At 37.0% G+C, this 22,708-nt stretch overlaps 3 protein-coding genes and 1 pseudogene across 3 annotated transcripts; all 4 read right to left on the bottom strand.

Moving 5' to 3' along the window:
- Nucleotides 1-13: 13 nt before the first annotated feature.
- LOC122615835 (arylsulfatase B) lies at nucleotides 14-3,928 on the bottom strand. The gene is made up of 6 exons (XM_043790979.1): nucleotides 3,797-3,928; nucleotides 2,788-2,955; nucleotides 2,570-2,729; nucleotides 2,252-2,478; nucleotides 1,687-2,109; nucleotides 14-1,473 (listed from the first exon to the last, which is right to left on the bottom strand). Exons 2-6 carry the CDS (start codon nucleotides 2,920-2,922, stop codon nucleotides 619-621), a joined length of 1,800 nt encoding a protein of 599 aa, XP_043646914.1. The 5' UTR covers nucleotides 2,923-2,955; nucleotides 3,797-3,928; the 3' UTR covers nucleotides 14-618.
- Nucleotides 3,929-5,208: 1,280 nt separating this feature from the next.
- Nucleotides 5,209-6,771, bottom strand: LOC122616743 (antigen 5 like allergen Cul n 1-like). The gene is made up of 3 exons (XM_043792300.1): nucleotides 6,602-6,771; nucleotides 5,770-6,161; nucleotides 5,209-5,701 (listed from the first exon to the last, which is right to left on the bottom strand). Exons 1-3 carry the CDS (start codon nucleotides 6,746-6,748, stop codon nucleotides 5,209-5,211), a joined length of 1,032 nt encoding a protein of 343 aa, XP_043648235.1. The 5' UTR covers nucleotides 6,749-6,771.
- An 11,011-nt stretch (nucleotides 6,772-17,782) lies between these two features.
- On the bottom strand, nucleotides 17,783-19,300 carry LOC122616125 (annotated as a pseudogene).
- Nucleotides 19,301-20,132: 832 nt separating this feature from the next.
- On the bottom strand, nucleotides 20,133-21,625 carry LOC122617247 (antigen 5 like allergen Cul n 1-like). Its single transcript, XM_043793006.1, has 3 exons — nucleotides 21,445-21,625; nucleotides 20,609-21,000; nucleotides 20,133-20,540 (listed from the first exon to the last, which is right to left on the bottom strand). Exons 1-3 carry the CDS (start codon nucleotides 21,589-21,591, stop codon nucleotides 20,174-20,176), a joined length of 906 nt encoding a protein of 301 aa, XP_043648941.1. The 5' UTR covers nucleotides 21,592-21,625; the 3' UTR covers nucleotides 20,133-20,173.
- Nucleotides 21,626-22,708: the final 1,083 nt, after the last annotated feature.

Genomic DNA, 22,708 nt, shown 5'->3' on the forward strand with positions numbered 1-22,708 from the left:
ATAAAATCAAACCAGAGTCGAGTTAATCGACTATCAGATACCCATTACTCAGATTGTGGAAGTGCAAACGAGAAATTACATTTTTTTTCTGATTACAATTAAAATAATTCAACATTTTTCCAAAAGTGCCGATTCATGCAAGTCAAACATTTTCTTCTTTTGTTTTTGGTGCCAATTTTTATCGGTAGCTGAGTACCGGGTATCTTTTATTGATAGCTAGAACAGCTGTTGATTAATATTGATTACAGTATTTTCCTTGATTTCAGTGTCGTAAATTAAAAAGGTTAAATACTTTCTAAGCCACTTTGATTGGCAGAAAGCTATTTTGCTGGGGTTTCATTTAATTTGACGAGGTTTCGAGGTGATTGATTAGAAAAACAGGGAGATTGGCTATTTGACACTGGATCCAGTTCGACATTTCCCAGAAATGATTATTGCTAGTTAGAATATAAGTTATAAAGTGTCGCACTGTTTATAGGGGGATATCTTCACAATCTAAATGACAAAGCTTTGGCCTTTGAAAATAAATACATTAGCAATAATGTAAGAATAAAATATATACTGTCTATCTTGGTTTTAATTAATTTGTAGAATACACATCAACTTTGCTAACAATATTTAATTTAACATTTTACCTACATACAAATTTGAATTTAATGAATACACCGCTTGTGAGGTTGTGAGGATGAATACCACCAAGAGGGTAAAGACTTTCAGTCCTCCGATTGTCCCTGAACAGGAAGCCATCTCGTCCTGCCACCAGGTCCACTCATTATGGTACAATCTGGGGTCGCAGTCGGGATCCCCCGGCTTATTATTGGGAGGATGTGCCTGTTTGGCAAATTGCTGGATCCGGGCCCAAAGATCCAGAAAGGTCGTCGAGTTTTTATACTCTGCATATAGGTTGCTCCGCTCGCAAGGATCAGCCTCGATGTCGAAGAGGCAGGGTGCCTCGAGAGGCAGGCAGGGTCTGACTCCTGTCGCAGTATCCGGACATTCAATACTGGCCTGTTCTCTTAATTCGCTGATGTTGCGCTCTCCGAAGGACACCTGCTGCAATTGCCGCCACACACTGGTATTCCGAACGAGTTCCTCGTATTCCGCGGCGCGAGGATCCACTTCACTGGTTTCCCTGTGACCAAGCCAGCCGTCATAGAGACCCTGCTTGGTAGTGCCGCTAATGACCTTCCACTTGCCACGCGTATAGGACAAATGCGGCATCGCCACGTCCTCGTCAATCACATGGACCATCTCCCGCTCTACAGATTCGTATCCGTACTTGAGGGCAGACCACAGATTCAATCCGTCCAAATGGAGCGCCGGATCCGGGGATATTCCGGCTCCTGCCGCCAATGTAGGCAACAGGTCGCCAATGTAGATCTGCTGCTTCCACACACTTCCCAGCCGCTCGAACTCAGTGCTCCAAATGGCCGCCGAGGATCTCAGAGCACCCTCCCAGGGGGAATCCTTTTGCTAAAATACAGCATTAAGTTAGCTATTAAAAAAGGAGCGCTATAGTTGATGAAATAAATATCAAAATAAGAACACGTTTCAAAGGTGTGGGCATGACGGTGAACTTATTAAATAAATTAACTAATAGTTAAGTACACTGCCACAAATGCTGTATATGTGGTTCAGGCATATAAATAAATGTGGAATTAAATGTAAATTGATAGTATGACTTACCCCCCTCAGTGGATAGTTAGAGGCAGTCGTAGAGTGCTGTCCCTGTGTTGGCCCACCATTATCGGACAGGAAGAGTACGATGCTGTTTTGGAGCATTTCCTGACGAGCTAGGGCGTCGATCACAGATCCCACACTTTGATCCAGCTTGGAAACCATTGCGGCGTAGTAGCGATGCGTTTTATTGCCAATGTATTTGAATCGAGACACCTCCTCCGCTGGTGCCTGCATGGGATTATCATCATTTGCAGCATGGGGAGCCAGGTGATTCAAAAGTAGAAAAAGGGGCTGGCTGCAATTTTTCGATCCATGATCCTCAATTTCCTTCACGGCAGCATCGGTGAGCACATCGGTAATATAGCGTCCCACCTGATCGTGGTTGGATTTAAGATTGTCGCGGAAATCGTGCCCATTGTATCCCCTGTTCTGAAAAAACAGCAATATTAAAGATTTCAATGAATTACAATAGAACAAATAGATCCTGTCCGTCCGTATTAAAGTATAATACAAATATGTACTTGTATTAGATAAGTTTAGAAAAAGTTCACTTATCAAGATGTTATCTTACCTGTTGTTCATAGCTCTGGGTGTAGTAGTCCACATAGGCCCCAAGGTATCCGAAATGCCGATCGAAGCCCCTTTGCGTAGGTGTAAAATTACGCTGTGAAAATCCCAAATGCCACTTTCCCAGGAGACTTGTCCGATAACCGTTTTCCTGGAAAATCTCCGCCATGGTAGTCTCATTGAGGGGAAGACCCCAAGGCTGATCGTTCACAATCACATAATGCTGCATTCCTAAAAAAGATCACAAAAAGGATCACTTGGTGAGATATCTCTCCTAATTAATTATAACTAAAGTTTGAGAATTATCTTAGACTAAACTTGCCCGTATTTATAGGATATTTTCCAGTCAGAAAAGCTGCTCTACTGGGTGTGCACATTGGAGCGACATAGAGATTATTAAGGATCACTCCGCTATATGCCAATGCATCAATGTTGGGAGTGAGGAAGTTATTGGAGCCGCGAAAGCTAACGTCGTCGAAACCCTGTCGGAAACTGGTGCTAAGTGGCATTTAGCTTCAATAACCATCACGTGGGGCCTACCAGATCATCTGCCATTATAATGATGATATTGGGCTTATCGGATGTGGCAATTATGCCATTTGATAAGGCAATACATAAAACAAAGCCAGTTATCAACGAGGTAGCACTGCTGAATCTATCCAGATGAGTTGACATCGCCGTGAATGGAGTGAGCAAGATGTGGGACAGCTAGTAAAAAACAAACAAATGAGAATTAGTGCATATAGGCGTTTAACAAAATTATCATTCCAAATGGGCCACAAGTCAGCGGGTAAAACTCTGTTTATGATGGATGAGCTCTTCAGATCGTTCCGGATATATTAGCGGTATTACTTTTTAAAATTTAACCCCCATGGGGAAGCCTTTCATAGTTAATATTGGGAAATTTCTGCCGCTTAGCTACTTATCAATTCAATAACAGCTAGTTGAAAAATAAACAAAGTACACCCAATATAAATACTGATAGACAGTACGCAAACATCGAGGCAATGTTCACTCAGGCAAATGTTTTCAACAAATTAGGCGTAATTAAAGATCACAGCTACACAACTACGAGTTAGTTAATTAGGAAGTTGGTAATGATCTCTGATAAAACTATTTTTTATTATGTTTATAAATATACATATATGTATACGTAATATTTATATTTCGAACTAAATTAAAGCAATAAGTTCTGGTTTTTAAGAAGAAAACATTTGTTTTTCCTAATACTACATATTTAAGTTTCTCATGCGATAGCAAAAAAAAAAAAATTTTTTTTTTTTACAAGTTTAACATAAATAGAAGATAATTATAAGTCATTACCACATTCATTAATAAGTTACCTTTTACACATGAACAGTTGCAGCTTGTTTATTGCACACACTTAAACATATATTTAACTTTCCTTAATTATTTATAAATGCCAGTCCAAACCAATTGATAGACACATTGAAATTGTATTTGTACCTGACGGAAATTTATGTATTTCCAAATCTTTTTATTCTGTTCTCACGCTTTTATTATCAGACAAGCTGAAAAAAATACTCACCGAAATCAAATAAAAGGAATCCAAATAACAATGGACTTATCAGCTGGATTCGTGCATGTCAATTTCACTCACTGGTTTTCGCGATCGAGGTAATAGTTCCCCTAATTCTAATCTCTGTTCCGCCGGACTCGAAGCGCGGAGAGCAACTAAATAACCACTGAAAATATTTTGAGGCTGCCTTAATAGCCAGTTACCGGTTAATATATATATCCGATCCAAATTAACATCAAACCAGCTTTGGAGTGGGTGGTACCAAGAGAAGAGAGAGCTGATTCAAAAGAGATACGTTCCTCTTAACGTAAACGTACCTGCAAGATAGATATGATGCATACTTTTAGGCGATATAAACTTTGAGGAAGTATAAATACTTGACTACATTTTACATCTAAATCTTGCAATACCCGTTAATGGTAGTGCAAAAGAGTATTATAGAATCGGTTAAGTGACACTAACTGAGTCGATCTAGTCATGTCCGTACGTCGAGATCTCGGCAACTATAAAAGCCATTCATGCATTCATACATACATATACTAATCAGTATCTGTCTGTTTCTGCACGAAACTAGTGAGAGTGCGAGGCAGAAATTTTAAAATTATTTTCTATTTGCCAATTTCTAGGCAGAAAATAAAAAAAAATAGAGTCCTATAGTCGAGTTCCATGACAGATACCCGTTACTCAGCTAGTGGAAGTGCTAACGAAAAATGTCAACATTTACTCGAATGTCGGTAGAAAATAAGGAAAAACCAGAGAGAACGCTATAGTCGAGTTCCCCGACTATCTGATACCCGTTACTCAGTTAGTGGAAGTGCGAAGGAGAATTTTTAGCACTGACAGTCTTTGGCGGCTTGTGGGCGTTATAGTGTGTGTTAATGTGGGCGGGGCAAAACGTTTTTTGGCAAATCGAGAGAAATGTACAACACAAAACAAATATAAATTTACAAGACTAACAAAAATGTGAAAAAATTAAAACATTTTTTAAAAGTGTGGGCGTGGCAGTTTTTGGCGATTTGAGGGCGTGGCAACATGGGTTAACAAACGTGCGCTGCGTCTATGTCTCTGGAGTCTACATGCTCAACATGCTGAGTCTCAACTTTCTAGCTTTAATAGTTAGTGAGATCTCGACAGACGGACATGGCCAGATCGACTCGGCTATTGATCATGTTCAAAAATATGGTCGAAAATGCTTCCTTCTGCCTGTTACATACTTGTCAACGAATCTAGTATACCCTTTAACTCTACGAGTTACGGGTATAATTACACATAACATATATTAGCAAACTATTTTACATATATGTATGTACATATGTATACCCGTCGCTGTTAAGTTAATATTATATTTTACAGTGCAAATTATCTGTTAATTGGGATTTATTTTTTATTTTGCCCATCATTTTCAATTTATAAAGTCCAATTCATTCCTCTCCGCCCTCACCACCACCGTCATCTCCACCACCACCACCGCCACCACCGCCACCACCGCCACCACCGCCTCCACCACCACCGCCTATATATTTTTTCCAGGTCTTCTTCACCCAGCCCCAAACCCTTTTCCCCCAATTCCATAGCCACCCAAAAGTTCTGGGTTGCATTTCATTATTCATCATGCCCCTGATCAATGATGTAGTGTCGTTGCCAACTACTGTTTTGAATATATCCGAATGCATGCAATCCGTCACAGGTTCCGTGTCATTGCATAAATGTTGAAATTTGCCATTAATCCCAGTGGTGCAATGTGTTCCAGGTTTTCCGGAATACTCGTATAGAAACGAGTTCTTCTTGGGTGAACAGCTATACAGGCAGGTCAGCCATTGGTGAGTCCATCCGTCTTTTTCGATTCTGGCTATGGCACAGCCCAATCGGTTACTGGGTCCAACCATCATTCTTAGGAAGTGCCCAACCTCCTTTCTGAAACCGAGAAATATTAGTTGGCCATGAACTATATAAAAATCTAAAAAGTTACAAATATCGCTTACTTATCCGGGGACAATCCATTAATTAGGCTACTTGCAGAAACGTGCTTGTACTGATCGTACCACGCATTCAGTTGGGATCGAACTATCCTGGATGTATCCTGGTTCCCCTTGAACTTGTTATATACCGCATGGTAGCCTGGAGACGAGAACTCTTCTGTGGATATGCAGTGGTCTGTGGGTTGGAGATCGCAGCGTTTTACCAAGAGTTCAGCCAAAAAAGCCAAGTCGTGGTCCCAATTCAGCTTGAGCATACGGGCTGCAATGGGCAGCTTGTGCAATTGGCCACCGGCCACCATATCGCGATATGTGTTATGATAGTTAAGAATGAAATTTCTTATATGCTGGGATATGGAAACAATGGTTGGCTCTTTTCCGCACTTTGGCGACCAGTTCTGCAATACAAACAAAAGTGAACGTCGATGTGAAAAGTGAAAAGGCCGTTTCCTCGGCTATCAGATACCCGTTACTCTTGTAATAGAAGTGACAAAATTATGTTGGCATAGCGTTTAAAATTGGCATGAAAAAATTATTAATACATGTTTAAATAAATCCAAACAAATTTTAATTTGTTGGTGTGGTGGTTATGGGCGGCTTGTTGGCGGTACAGTAGGCATGGCCAACGCTTTACTTATACTTGTACTTATACTAATACTTAAATGAAAAATTTCAATATATTTTTCAAAACTGTGGTCGTTGCAGTTTAGGGAGCTTTGTAGGCGTTAGAATGGGCGTGGCAACATGCCCAACTTTCTAGCTTTTATAGTTCCTGGGAACGTCGAGTTCATACGGACAGACAGACGGACATTGCCAGTTTTGGAATTTTCGCTCTTACCCCACTGTTATTGCAGCCAATATGTGGCAGTTTTTTGTACGCTGGGCAGTTTTTTAAATGGCAATAGTTGGTTTCTGGCAGCAGAAAGACCAGGTTCAGACTGAATAAGAGCAGCAATCCGGCTGCAACGCAAGGACAACTCCACATCTTCACTATCGTTTAAAAACTAACGTTTTTGGCTATTATTCGGTGTTGAAATTAGCTGAGATTATTAGATTAAGCTTGCTTCATTATGACTTAACAGAGTACTGGCTTGTTTGGTTTTAAAAGTTCGACCAAAACAAAAAATTAAGTACGGTTATATACTAAACAATGCAATACTTTAGTCACTGTGGACGTCAGCATTACATTTTCTTAATGACGATATAAGTTGATATCTATGTACATGCATACATAGATAGCAGCAAGCGAGAAATAAACTTAAATATGGTGGTAAAACTTGCCGACTGAAAATGAGCAGAAAGTATTTGTTAATAAATTTTATCGGACCAATTAAAAGGTCCCTTTCCCTCTATCGATAATAAATATGGATGTTAAAGGACTGGCGTACAGTGGCGCATTAGATACAAATGCTATATTAAATTCAATTTTTGATGACAACGGATATCGCATTCGAGGTTGGTAATACAGGTAAAAGGGTTGAACCCAAAAAATAATTCAAATCGGTATTTAGAAGTTACCCGTGTTTAAAGTTGAACCTTTTTTGGGTTCATAAAAAGCTGGTATTTTTTGTAGAAAATTCGGTTTTGGTGGTCCATTTTTAGATAAAATATGTAACCGACCGGCTTGGTTATGGTCTCTATGGAAAGGGTTATCAAATCTCGGTAAAACAAAGGTAGAATAAATGTATAATATTCTTTGCACGTGCAGGCATACCTGTTTTACCGAAGTACGAATTTTCACATATTTTTCAACTTTGATGGAGTATATAAATCGATTCCCTACCATTCCCTGGGTTTGGAGTATGAGGTGTTGTTCTTGAATATGTTCTTTATCAGAATCAAAAGATCGGGTCCCCCCACGTCCCACCCCGAATTTCCCAGGCAAAAGATACTTTCAACTCAGCGTAAAAAACGCGCGGCTTAGTGCAAATTCTGCTACAAGCGCAGTCGCTGCGCAGTACGAAATTGTATGGCGGTCATACATTTTTTCCTGTATTGGCGGCTTGGTTTTCAATCCCTGACTTTGTAATGATTTTAAATGAATGTATAATGATTAATTATTCTTCAAAAATATTAGATGAAGTAAAATTAAATGATTATTTTGAACAAAAAGGTAAAAATAGATAACAAAATTGACAAAATAAAAAAAAAATAAAAATTTGTTTCTTTAAAATTTATTTATTTTTTGTTTTTAAAACATTAAATAAGTATAACATAACATAACGTAACATATTAGCATTGTCAGAGAAAACAAATGAAAAGTATTTGTCGAAATTGGATAAAAATTGAGAAAACTGATAAAAATTGAGATAACTAATTCTAATCTCTGTTCCGCCGGACTCGAAGTGCGGAGAGCAACTAAATAACCACTGAAAATATTTTGAGGCTGCCTTAATAGCCAGTTACCGGTTAATATATATATCCGATCCAAATTAATATATATAGTAAAATGTTTTTAATTACACTGAGTCGAATTAATGTCTCGTCCCGCTGACTAAAGACAACGCTAAGAATATTAAATAAAAAGATCGAAGAAAAGTATTTTTCAAGACTTTATTTATTAACTCTCAGCTTAAGACTGATTCAGGTGGTACAAAATATTTCTTATGAGGCCCTTAATTTACATTTTTTCGGGATGGGAGCGAGCTCTCCCGCTTGTGGTAGTATGTGTTTGTATGTAGGGAGAGCGGCATCGCTTACTCCGGGTGCAGGTGTTTATACCGTGGGATCTGCATATTCAGCATATTCACATGTACTGGCTATGTGAATATGTCACTATATTAAATTGGGAATTCGTGGGATCTAATATTCAGCATATTCTTAAATGCTGGCTATGTGAATATGTCACTTCCCTCCCCTTAAAAGGGTTGCCTATGCTTGGGCTGCCATTTCAGGGTACAATGCGGGCAACTGTATTTGTGGCGGTTCTATTTCTTGTTGTGGTTCTTGATTATTTTTTGCTTGTTTTCTGAATTTTTTATATAAAACAGTTAGTGGATTTAGTGTAAAAATTTTTGATAGGACAAGAAAAATTATAAGAACAATAACTAAAATTATTATAGTTGCATAAAATGTGGTATTATTTTCTGAAATTAATTTTAAAATGTCATTATGTTCTACTATCTTAATTTTAGTTACATTAATTGGTAAATACAATGGAGTTAAATCAAATTCTGGACTTAACGAATTTTCGCTTAAAATAACATTTCCAATCTTAACTTTACATTGTTTTAATATTATAATTTTGTTTCCATTTATTTTAATATCGCCATTTAGTTCTTGACAATTTTGTGCGATTTTAGTTTCCGTTAGATTCCATGTAAGTATAATATTTGGTTCAACGTATTGAATTATTTCTTTCGAGAGAGTTGGTATAAAATTACAAATGGGATTCTTGCGCTTAATTATGTTTTTAATGCATTCATTATTAACTTCTATTTTATCTTGATTATAAATTTTATTCTCATTTTCAAAATATGATTGTTGATCTGAATGGTCTAACTGATACCCATTATGGTCGGGATAGGGAATTATTTTAATGGTGTTTAAGATTTTGTGGTTAATAGGAATATGTGAAATGAGTAATAGTTCGTTATTTGTTTTGTCAATCCAAGTTGATGTTTTGATTAAAAGTATATTCTGGCTGTTAATGCTTTCTAACTTGTCGTAATTGAGTAATTTTGGGTTAAAAAGACCAAGACGTGAAAGTTGCATGCCCATTTCTATATCTTCTATGTATTCAATAAATTGCGTGAGCTCATAGACAAGTGTGTCAATATCATTGCGATTGCTTTCGTAGTTGGTGAGTTTCTGCAGTCCTTTATTCACAAATTTTACGACATCATTTAGTTTATGAACTTGAATTGAATTTTCTGCAATTAGATCTATTTTTTTGTTAATTTTTACTCTATCATTTTCATCAAGTGTGCCAAAAAAAAATTTAAAAGATGAACCTATTATGTCGAATAGTCCACGTTTTTGCCTAATTTGTTGATGAATAGTTAAACCATTTAATTCTTTCAATAGTTTGTTGTACAAATATTTCATTTTAGGTGAGTCTGAGATTTTGTTACCAAAAGATTTTGTGATTGCATTGATTTCCGTTAAATTAATTCTTAGACAGTGATGTTCATATGCTAGCGGTATTTGAATTGGATTACTTGAAAAGAGTAAATAGCCAAGGTCGGAATCTGGGTTGGTTATTTGAATTTGTTGAGTATGGCCCGTGGTGAATAATAGAAGCAACATCATTATACACAAGGTTCCTGTGGAAGTTTGACGGTATTAGTTTTTTTTTGTTGCTTAAATTGTGTTTTGTAGTATTTGATTTCTCTATTTCGATTAGTAATTTTGTAATGGTCATCATCTATTTTTTCTACATTCTTATTTTCTTTAAATGGATTTTCTAATTTACCCTTTTGAATGGGACCTTTTCTGTATTTAGTGTCAATATTAAATTCCTGTCGATCGTTATTTATTTTATTTATTTTTATTTCTTTAATTTTTTGAGTGTCTAATATCGGATGACCAGCGTATAAGAAAATTTGAGCAGGTGTTTGTCCAGTTGTGTCATGTTTAATTTTATGGTTGTATGTGTAAAGGATTGTTTCTATCTTGCTTAATTTTACTTCTTCATCATCAGATGAATTGATTATACGGATTTTTTCATTTATTGTCTTATGTAATCTTTCGACGTCTGCTACTCCGTTTTTTGCCGTATTGAGTTGCAATTCGATTCCTTCGGATTCGAGCCATCGCTTTAGAGTCAAGCTAGAGAAAGCTCCGTCTCTGTCTGCCTTTAGTAATTTGGGTTTACCTAACTGATTAAAAATGCGCATTAATGCGTTTCTGCATTCTATCCAGTCCTTTGTTTTAATTTGCTCGAGTGTAGCGAATTTAGAATAAATATCAATGCAACTGATGTAATGTTTTCCCTCAGATGAATAAATATCTACCATAAATTTGTCTCGACAATGTTCGGGATTAGGTGTAATTTTAAAAGGCATTTTAGTGTTTCTATGTTCTGTTTTAGCCAAATTGCATATGTTGCATTCGTTTATTATATTCTGAATTAGTAGTTAACTATTTGGAAAGAAGTGATTTTCTTTAAATAATTTTGTCATTTTCTGAATACCTGGATGTAAAAGTTTTTCATGTGATTGAAGTATGATTTCATTAAATTCGGCGTATGAACCAACATTCTTTAATGGGAAGAGACTGCGAATTACTTTAGTGTAGGTGGTATTAATAATTTCTCTGTGTGCTCTTTGGATAATTTCAAAATCTACATCGCTCTCAATATAAATGGTTATGTTTCTATGAATAAAATGATCAAGTAAAATTTGTTTAGCCTTTTCGAATGTCATTAAATCATATTGAATTGTGGTAATGGAGTTACCGAATATTGTTGAATTCTCTATTTTATTTTTATCGGATTTAATAAAAATGATTTGTTTTTTGAAATAGTTAATTGGTTTTTCTGTTAAATGAATGAGATTGCTATTGTCTTCTTCTGCACTATGTTGAGTTACTTCGCTATGATGATTTTCTTCAATTTTAATTCTTGATAATGCGCCAGCAACTGAATTTTCCTTCCCTTTAATATAATCGATTTTAAATTGGTATTCGTTTAATTTAGCTCTCCATCTTTGTAACTTAGCATTCGGTTCCTTTAAGGTATGTAGCCATCTAAGGTTGGTGATCACTAGCAATGAGAAAGTGTCGTCCTAGTAGATAATGTCGAACAGTTTTAGTGGCCCAAACTATGGCTAGTAATTCCTTTTCGATAGCACTGTAATTTAATTCGTGTTCATTAAGTGTTCTGCTAATGAAGGATATAGGATGACCATTTTGAGAAAGTACTGCCCCAAGGGCTAAATTACTGGCATCTGTGGTTAAAATACATTTTTTTTCGAAATCGGGAAGTTGGAGAATTGGTTCTCTAATTATTAGAGCTTTAAGTTTTTTGAATGCTTCTATGTAGTCAAGATCTTGTACGTCTATTTTTGCTCCTTTTTTTTAAACATTTGGTCATTGGTTTTGCTATGTCTGCGTAATTTGGGATAAATTTACGGTAATAACCGGTTAATCCAAGGAAAGCTCTGATCTCTTTTACTTTTGTTGGAATTGGATACGAATCTATGGCTTTAACTTTTAGAGGGTTTGGTTTTATACCGGTAGGTGTAACGATATGACCAAGAAAATTAGCTTCTTTTTTTAAAAATTCGCATTTATCTAATTGCAATTTTAAATTGGCTTCAGCAAGTTTTGAAAAAACTAATTGTATTGAATTTAAATGCTCGGTAAGAGATGTTGAAAAAATTATAATATCATCCAGATACACTAAGCAGTGTTTGTTAAGCAACGGTCGAAGGATGTTATTCATGCACCTTTGACAAGTAGCGGGTGCATTTCTAAGGCAAAATGGCATTCGAAGGTATTCGTAATGACCGCTTTTGGTGGAAAATGCAGTTTTAGATATTGATTCTGGGTCCATTTCGATTTGATGAAACCCTTTTGCCAAATCTATAGTTGTAAAATATTGACATTTTCCTAATTTACCAAGGATTTCGTCCATGTTCGGTATTGGGTATCTGTCGGGAATAGTTATTTCATTGATTTTTCTGTAATCAATTACTACTCTATATTTAATTTTGCCAGAAGCATCCGTTTTTTTTGGTACTACCCAGGTAGGACTATTGTATGGTGAACTACTTTCTCTAATTAAACCCTGATTAAGCATTTCCTGTACTTGGGTTTCGACTTCAATTTCGTGGGTTTGAGCAAGTGGGTACTGTTTTGAATAAATTGGGGAGTTGTGTGTTGTGTTTAATACGTGTTTAATGGTATTTGTAAATGTTAGCTTGTCTCCTTCTTTATATTGAAGACTTTTAAATTTATTTAATAAACCTTTCAACTTTAAGGTTTCCTCCTGATTTAAATGGTCTAATCGAAACAGTGAAAAATCTATTTTATTGATTGATTCCTGACCTGAATTTTTAATTGGTTCTGGTGTCTTTTGAATGTAAAAATTTTGGTTTCTTCCTGATTCTGAAGTAATTAATTTGTATGTTTTATCGAAAAGGGTAACTGTAGCATTTTTGTAATTTATAAATGATTGCGCATTTTTCAACAATTTTCTGCCAATTAACATATCGTAATTATTAGAAAAATTGTGTACATAAAATGGTTCATTTGTTTTAAAAATACTATTTTTGGGTAACATAACGAAATTGTTCAACGTAATTGAGCCATTTGATGTTTCAACTTCACATCTAGTATTTTGAATAGGAAGACAAAATATATTTCTATTGATCATATTTATTGTGGATCCTGTATCTATAAGGCATTTGTAGGTGCAACCTTTGTATGCTATTTCTATGTATTCGTGTTGTCCGGGGCTGTTAACCGAAAATTTTCGTTTGGATTTTGTTCGTCATTAATTTGAACGGGTTGTACATATTTTTGGTCTTCATTAACGAACCCATGGTATTGATTGAGGTCATAATACTGCTGTTCATAATAATTTGGTTGAAACTGTTCGTATTCGTGTGCGTCTTGAAATCTCGATTCGTCAATCGACATTTTGGTTTGTTCGCTGTCCGATGGTCTTAGTCGTTTGGTAATTGGATAGTAAGTATTTTTAGATGTGGAGGGTTGTTGTAGTTGAGGGTTTGTGTTTCCTCTAAAATTTGCTGTTTGAGGATTTTGGGTTTTATTGGAATGTTGTGGCAAAGGGGTTTTGTGAATAATTGGTTGTGGGTTCATGTATGGGTTCGGTCCAAAATAATTAGGTGCGTGCCACATAGGTTGGTTGTTGGGTATCTGCTGGGTATAGGTGGGTCTAAATTGTTGCATGTATTGATTAAAATTAGGTTGGAAGGGTTGAGGATATTGTGGATGCCTTGGTCGATATTGAGTTTGGGTATTATTAGTATTAAATTTGTGTGTCTTAGAATTCTGATTAGGATTTGAGTTTTTATTCCGATTTTCAGGATTTTTATTCAGTTCAAAATTAATATGTTCTTCATAAATTCCCTCATTTTGTGCAATAGTAATTAAAGATCTTAAGTCTGCAATATCATGATGAACCAAAATAGTAAATAATTGTATTGGTAGTTTTCTTATCAGTATTTTGATAGAGTCTCTAATAGCCTGAACATAAATTAAACAAGAGAGAACGCTATAGTCGAGTTCCCCGACTATCTGATACCCGTTACTCAGCTATTCGAAGTGCAAAGGAGAGTCTTCAGCATATACAGTTTTTGGCGGTTTTGTGGGCGTTAGAGTGGGCGTGGCAAAAAGTTTTTTGGCAAATCGATAGAAATTTACAAGACTAATACAAAAAATGAAAAAATATCAAAACATTTTTCAAAAGTGTGGGCGTGGCAGCTTTGGGCGGTTTGTGGGCGTTAGAGAGGGCGTGGCAAAAAGTTTTTTGGCAAATCGTTAGAAATTTACAAGACTAATACAAAAATGAATATCGAAACATTTTTCAAAAGTGTGGACGTGGCAGTTTTAGGCGGTTTGTGGGCGTGGCAACATGAATCGACAAACTTGCGCTGCGTCTATGTCCCTGGAGTCTGTATGCTTAATCTCAACTTTCTAGCTTTTGTAGTTCCTGAGATCTCGACGTTCATACGGACAGACGGACGGACAGACGGACGGACAGACGGACGGACAGACGGACAGACGGACGGACAGACGGACAGACGGACGGACAGACGGACATGGCCAGATCGACTCGGCTACAGATCCTGATCAAGAATATATATACTTTATATGGTCGGAAACGCTTCCTTCTGCCTGTTACATACTTTTCAACGAATCTAGTATACCCTTTTACTCTACGAGTAACGGGTATAAAAATCCGAATGGTTACCTTCTAGGTGTAATTTCGAAATCAGCAATTGACGTCGTTTTTCTGCTTCTTCGCAGAATGCTCTTAGGTTTCCTCTGTAAGGTGTCTCCCGGAAGTTCTCCAGTAGTTTGTAGTTCGGTGTTTGGGGTTTAAATTCTGCGATGAGTCTAGATTTGTGGGTGGGCCAATCTTCGATGTTCGGAAGCCCCAAAGATCTTGTTACTTGGCCGTCCAAGTTCCTTTCGATGGATCCAAGTAGGATCCTCTGTTGTCGCACATCACTAGTTGGGTAGAGTGAAATTACGTAGTCCACTCTGCTGACAAAGGTGTAGAGGGTTTCTGGATCTCCTTTGAATGGCATGACATCTTTTAGTTGCCGACGGGCTTCGGCAAGGTTGTTATCGCTTAGTACCACGATTTGGGGTGCGGCAATATTTGGTTGCGACATTGTTATTGTAAATTTTAATTTTGTTTAAGTACACAAAAAAAAAATATTTATTTGGTTTTATTTATTTATTTATTTTTTGTTTTGTTTTTACTTATTGAAGAGTAAAAGGTTGTTTAAATTAAATTTAAATTTGTTTGTTGTAACTTTTTAAGTTTGTTTCAGTACACAAAAATAATATTTATTTGGTTTATTTTTATTTTTATTATTTTTGTTATTAATTATTTAAGAGTCAAAGTTTGTTTAAATTAAATTTAAATTTGTTTGTTGTAACTTTTTAAGTTTGTTTCAGTACACAAAAATAATATTTATTTGGTTTATTTTTATTTTTATTATTTTTGTTTTTAATTATTTAAGAGTCAAAGTTTGTTTAAATTAAATTTAAATTTGTTTATTGTATTGGTTTTAACTTCTAGTTGCCTTTGGACTTAATGGTTTTGTTTAGTTTTTGTTTCACTTCCACTTTGTTTTTTGGACAACCGAATTGGAATTATAATCCAAGTTGAAGAGATTTTGCGTATCGCGTTGGGATATTTTTCGAAAACCGGATAATAAAATTTAATTTATTTTCCAATCGAGGTTCTTTTTTTCGGATACTTTTTGTATCCTACCGACTGCGCCAGTAAAATGTTTTTAATTACACTGAGTCGAATTAATGTCTCGTCCCGCTGACTAAAGACAACGCTAAGAATATTAAATAAAAAGATCGAAGAAAAGTATTTTTCAAGACTTTATTTATTAACTCTCAGCTTAAGACTGATTCAGGTGGTACAAAATATTTCTTATGAGGCCCTTTATTTACATTTATTCGGGATGGGAGCGAGCTCTCCCGCTTGTGGTAGTATGTGTTTGCATGTAGGGAGAGCGGCATCGCTTACTCCGGGTGCAGGTGTTTATATCGTGGGATCTGCATATTCAGCATATTCACATGTACTGGCTATGTGAATATGTCACTATATTAAATTGGGAATTCGTGGGATCTAATATTCAGCATATTCTTAAATGCTGGCTATGTGAATATGTCACTATATATCCGATCCAAATTAACATCAAATCAGCTTTGGAGTGGGTGGTACCAAGAGAAGAGAGAGCTGATTCAAAAGAGATACGTTCCTCTTAACGTAAACGTACCTGCAAGATAGATATGATGCATACTTTTAGGCGATATAAACTTTGAGGAAGTATAAAGACTTGACTACATTTTACATCTAAATCTTGCAATACCCGTTAATGGTAGTGCAAAAGAGTATTATAGAATCGGTTAAGTGACACTCTGAGTCGATCTAGTCATGTCCGTACGTCGAGATCTCGGCAACTATAAAAGCCATTCATGCATTCATACATACATATACTAATCAGTATCTGTCTGTTTCTGCACGAAACTAGTGAGAGTGCGGGGCAGAAATTTTAAAATTATTTTCTATTTGCCAATTTCTAGGCAGAAAATAAAAAAAAATAGAGTCCTATAGTCGAGTTCCATGACAGATACCCGTTACTCAGCTAGTGGAAGTGCTAACGAAAAATGTCAACATTTACTTGAATGTCGGTAGAAAATAAGGAAAAACCAGAGAGAACGCTATAGTCGAGTTCCCCGACTATCTGATACCCGTTACTCAGTTAGTGGAAGTGCGAAGGAGAATTTTTAGCACTGACAGTCTTTGGCGGCTTGTGGGCGTTATAGTGTGTGTTAATGTGGGCGGGGCAAAACGTTTTTTGGCAAATCGAGAGAAATGTACAACACAAAACAAATATAAATTTACAAGACTAACAAAAATGTGAAAAAATTAAAACATTTTTTAAAAGTATGGGCGTGGCAGTTTTTGGCGATTTGAGGGCGTGGCAACATGGGTTAACAAACGTGCGCTGCGTCTATGTCTCTGGAGTCTACATGCTCAACATGCTGAGTCTCAACTTTCTAGCTTTAATAGTTAGTGAGATCTCGACAGACGGACATGGCCAGATCGACTCGGCTATTGATCCTTTTCAAAAATATGGTCGAAAACGCTTTCTTCCGCCTGTTACATACTTGTCAACGAATCTAGTATACCCTTTAACTCTACGAGTTACGGGTATAATTACACATAACATATATTAGCAAACTATTTTACAAATATGTATGTACATATGTATACCCGTCGCTGTTAAGTTAATATTATATTTTACAGTGCATATTATCTGTTAATTGGGATTTATTATACCCGTTACTCGTAGAGTAAAAGGGTATACTAGATTCGTTGAAAAGTATGTAACAGGCAGAAGGAAGCGTTTCCGACCATATAAAGTATATATATTCTTGATCAGGATCAGTAGCCGAGTCGATTTGGCCATGTCCGTCTGTCCGTCCGTCTGTCCGTCCGTATGAACGTCGAGATCTCAGGAACTACAAAAGCTAGAAAGTTGAGACTAAGCATACAGACTCCAGGGACATAGACGCAGCGCAAGTTTGTCGATTCATGTTGCCACGCCCACTCTAACGCCCACAAACCGCCCAAAACTGCCACGTCCACACTTTTGATAAATGTTTCGATATTTTTTCATTTTTGTATTAGTCTTGTAAATTTCTATCGATTTGCCAAAAAACTTTTTGCCACGCCCAATCTAACGCCCACAAAACCGCCAAAAACTGTATGTGCTGGAGACTTTCCTTCGCACTTCGAATATCTTAGTAACGGGTATCAGATAGTCGGGGAACTTGACTATAGCGTTCTCTCTTGTTTTTTATTTTGCCCATCATTTTCAATTTATTTAATCATCATCTCCTCCTTGTCCACTAACAGCGAATCTAACTTTGGTCAAGGTCTTCTTCACCAAGCCGAAAGCCACTTTCCCCAATTTCAATAGCCACCCCACCCAAAAAAATCTGGGTTGAATTTCATTATTCATCATGCCCCTGATCAATGATGTAGTGTCGTTGCCAACTACTGTTTTGAATATATCCGAATGCATGCAATCCGTCACAGGTTCCGTGTCATTGCATAAATGTTGAAATTTGCCATTAATCCCAGTGGTGCAATGTGTTCCAGGTTTTCCGGAATACTCGTATAGAAACGAGTTCTTCTTGGGTGAACAGCTATACAGGCAGGTCAGCCATTGGTGAGTCCATCCGTCTTTTTCGATTCTGGCTATGGCACAGCCCAATCGGTTACTGGGTCCCACCATCATTCTTAGGAAGTGCCCAACCTCCTTTCTGAAACCGAGAAATATTAGTTGGCCATGAACTATATAAAAATCTAAAAAGTTACAAATATCGCTTACTTATCCGGGGACAATCCATTAATTAGGCTACTTGCAGAAACGTGCTTGTACTGATCGTACCACGCATTCAGTTGGGATCGAACTATCCTGGATGTATCCTGGTTCCCCTTGAACTTGTTATATACCGCATGGTAGCCTGGAGACGAGAACTCTTCTGTGGATATGCAGTGGTCTGTGGGTTGGAGATCGCAGCGTTTTACCAAGAGTTCAGCCAAAAAAGCCAAGTCGTGGTCCCAATTCAGCTTGAGCATACGGGCTGCAATGGGCAGCTTGTGCAATTGGCCACCGGCCACCATATCGCGATATGTGTTATGATAGTTAACAATGAAATTTCTTATATGCTGGGATATGGAAACAATGGTTGGCTCTTTTCCGCACTTTGGACCAGTTCTGCAATACAAACAAAAGTGAACGTCGATGTGAAAAGTGAACAGGCCGTTTCCTCGGCTATCAGATACCCGTTACTCTTGTAATAGAAGTGACAAAATTATGTTGGCATAGCGTTTAAAATTGGCATGAAAAAATTATTAATACATGTTTAAATAAATCCAAACAAATTTTAATTTGTTGGTGTGGTGGTTATGGGCGGCTTGTTGGCGGTACAGTAGGCATGGCCAACGCTTTACTTATACTTGTACTTATACTAATACTTAAATGAAAAATTTCAATATATTTTTCAAAACTGTGGTCGTTGCAGTTTAGGGAGCTTTGTAGGCGTTAGAATGGGCGTGGCAACATGCCCAACTTTCTAGCTTTTATAGTTCCTGGGAACGTCGAGTTCATACGGACAGACAGACGGACATTGCCAGTTTTGGAATTATCGCTCTTACCCCACTGTTATTGCAGCCAATATGTGGCAGTTTTTTGTCCGCTGGGCAGTTTTTTAAATGGCAATAGTTGGTTTCTGGCAGGAGAAAGACCAAGTCCAGACTGAATAAGAGCAGCAATCCGGCTGCAACGCAAGGACAACTTCACATCTTCACTATCGTTTTAAAACTAAAATTGTTGTCTATTATTCGGTGTTGAAATTAGATGCGGTTATTAGATTAAGCTTGCTTCATTATGACCAAGTGTGACTTAACAGAGTGTGACAAACAAGCCAGTATGGTTTTAAAAGTTCGACCACAAAAAAATATTAAGTACGAATATTTACTAAACAATATATTACATAAGTCACTGTGAAGGTCAGTATTACATTTTTTTTATGACAATATAAAAAGATACATACATAGAAATCAGCAAGCGAGAATAAAATTAAATATGGTGGTAAAACTTGCCGAATGAAAATGAGCAGAAAGTGTATTTAAGTATACCCGTTACTCAGCTAGTGGAAGTGCGAGACTCTTCAACACTAACAGTTTTGGAATTTGTGGGCGTAATAGTGGGCGTGGCAACATGTTTTTGGGCAAATCGATAGAAATTTACAAGACTAAAAAAACTGGCAAAAAATATCAAAACAGTTTTCAAGAGTGGGCGTGGCAGTTCTGGGCGTTTTGTGGGCGTGGCAACATGGGTCAACAATCTTGCGCTGCGTCTATGTCTTTAGAGTCTGCATGTTTAATCTCAACTTTCTACCTTTTATAGTTCCTGAGATCTCAAGTCTCTCCTTCGCACTTCCAATAGCTGAGTAACGGGTATCAGATAGTCGGGGAACTCGACTATAGCGTTCTCTCTTGTTCTAAAGTGTAGACGTTGCAGTTTTGGGCGGTTTTTGGGCGTGGGCCCGTGTCGTGTAAAAGTCGATAGATGTAAGTTAACAACAATAATGCTAGCATATAGAAAAATAAAACCCAATACGCAAGCGACGGCTTTAAACTTTGTCTTCTCTTTATTTATTTATTTATAAATTTTCATCCAAACCAGAACAAAAATTTAAAATTGTATTCAGCCCTGGGTTTAATTTTTCTATGCATCATGTCTCTGATCAACGATACAGTGTCGTTGGTGATTGTTTTCTTGAATAGATCAGAGTGCTTGCAATCTGTCACAGGTTCCGTGTCATCACATAGATGTTGAAACTTGCCGTTAATCCCAGTGGTGCAATATATTCCAGGTTTTCCGGAATACTCGTATAGAAACGTGTTCTTCTTGGGTGAACAGCTATACAGGCAGGTCAGCCATTGGTGAGTCCATCCGTCTTTTTCGATTCTGGCTATGGCACAGCCCAATCGGTTACTGGGTCCCACCATCATTCTTAGGAAGTGCCCAACCTCTTTTCTGAAACCGAGAAATATTAGTTGGCCATGAATTATATTAAAATCTAAAAAGTTACAAATATCGCTTACTTATCCGGGGACAATCCATTAATTAGACTACTTGCAGAAACGTGCTTGTACTGATCGTACCACGCATTCAGTTGCGATCGAACTATCCTGGATGTATCCTGGTTCCCCTTGAACTTGTTATATACCGCATGGTAGCCTGGAGACGAGAACTCTTCTGTAGATATGCAGTGGTCTGTGGGTTGGAGATCGCAGCGTTTTACCAAGAGTTCAGCCAAAAAAGCCAAGTCGTGGTCCCAATTCAGCTTGAGCATACGGGCTGCAATGGGCAGCGTGTGCAATTGGCCACTGGCCACTATATCGCGATATGTGTTATGATAGTTCAGAATGGAATTTCTTATATGCTGGGGTATTGAAACAATTGTTGGCTCTTTTCCGCACTTTGGCGACCATTTCTGCAAAACAAACAAAAGTGAACGATAAGTCGATTTCCTCGGTTATCAGGTACCGGTTATATGTAATAGAAGTGACGGGAAGATATTTACAAAAGATATTTACATAGCGATTGAAATTGTCAAGAAAAATTAATAATATTTAAATAAATCAAAATTGATTATGGGCGGCTAGGGGGCGGTACAGTAGGCATGGACAAACTTTTTTAGCATTTCGATAGAAATTGAAACGACAAATAAAGAAAAGAAAAAATTGCAATATATGTGGGCGTGGCAGCTTGGGCGGTAGAGTGGGCGCGGCAACATAAGTCAACAAACTTGCCCTGCGTTTTGTCTCTGGAATCTACGTGGCTAATCTCAACTTTCTAGCTTTTACAGTTCCTGAGATCTCGACGTTCATACGGACGGACAGACGGACATTGCCAGTTTTGGAATTATCGCTCTTACCCCACTGTTATTGCAGCCAATATGTGGCAGTTTTTTGTCCGCTGGGCAGTTTTTTAAATGGCAATAGTTGGTTTCTGGCAGCAGAAAGACCAGGTTCAGACTGAATAAGAGCAGCAATCCGGCTGCAACGCAAGGACAACTCCACATCTTCACTATCGTTTTAAAACTAACGTTTTTGGCTATTATTCGGTGTTGAAATTATTATTCGGTGTTGAAATTAGCTGAGATTATTAGATTAAGCTTGCTTCATTGGTTTTAAAAGTTCGACCAAAACAAAAAATTAAGTACGGGTATATACAAAACAATGCAATACTTTAGTCACTGTGGACGTGACTAAATGACGATATATGTAAGTTGATATGTACATATGTAATAGATAGCAGCAAGCGAGAAATAAACTTAAATATGGTGGTAAAACTTTCCGAATGAAAATGAGCAGAAAGTATTTGTTAACAAATTTGATCGGACCAATTAAAAGGTATCTTTCCCTCTATCGATAATAAATATGGATGTTAAAGGACTGGCGTTAATTTGAATTAAACAAATTACTCCATAAACTTATTGTATATGCAAAAAAATAAAAATTTAAAAATTTGAAATAAATTAACAGATTTTACTTTGTTTGTTTTTTATCATAAAGTGTTCTTATTATTTAAATATAAAATGAATATTTTGCGGCCCTGAATATATTTCCCAAGAAAACCAACCAAAGACATTAGAATATGTCTTTGAACCAACATTACTCAAACATTCAAAGAAACTCGGTTAAGGGTGGAACTAAGGGCTGATGAAATAGAATTGGTTATGAAGTAAGCACACTAAGAAAGGCCCAAAAAGAGCCCTCAAGAGAGAGCGGCTATTGTGTTGTTACCGGCTGAATCAGGGCTGCCAGGCCACCGCGTTGAATGTATAAATATCGCCAGCATATGGAGATTCGAAGAAGTCGACTACCCGGGTTTTCTCTCGCCCCACAAACGAAAATAGTAGATGAACATGGACGTAGCGCGAGGGTGTAAATAATGCAATATTAGTAAATATTATTTATTACTGCTTAGGTGATTTTAAAATCTACAGACCTTTTGTATGTATACAAAAATATACTGACCCTTATAATGTAGAAATATTAGTTAATTTTATTTCAACACATAAACCCAAACCGAAAACCATGTTTGTTTAATTTAAAAAATGGAGAAAAACCAACAAATTGGGTTCGCTGCGACTGTTATTAAAAAGGGTTCAACAATGTGCAAAACCCCATTGGCTG

This window comes from Drosophila teissieri, chromosome 3L, assembly GCF_016746235.2.
Source record: "Drosophila teissieri strain GT53w chromosome 3L, Prin_Dtei_1.1, whole genome shotgun sequence".
Classification (NCBI taxonomy): Eukaryota; Metazoa; Arthropoda; class Insecta; order Diptera; family Drosophilidae; genus Drosophila; species Drosophila teissieri.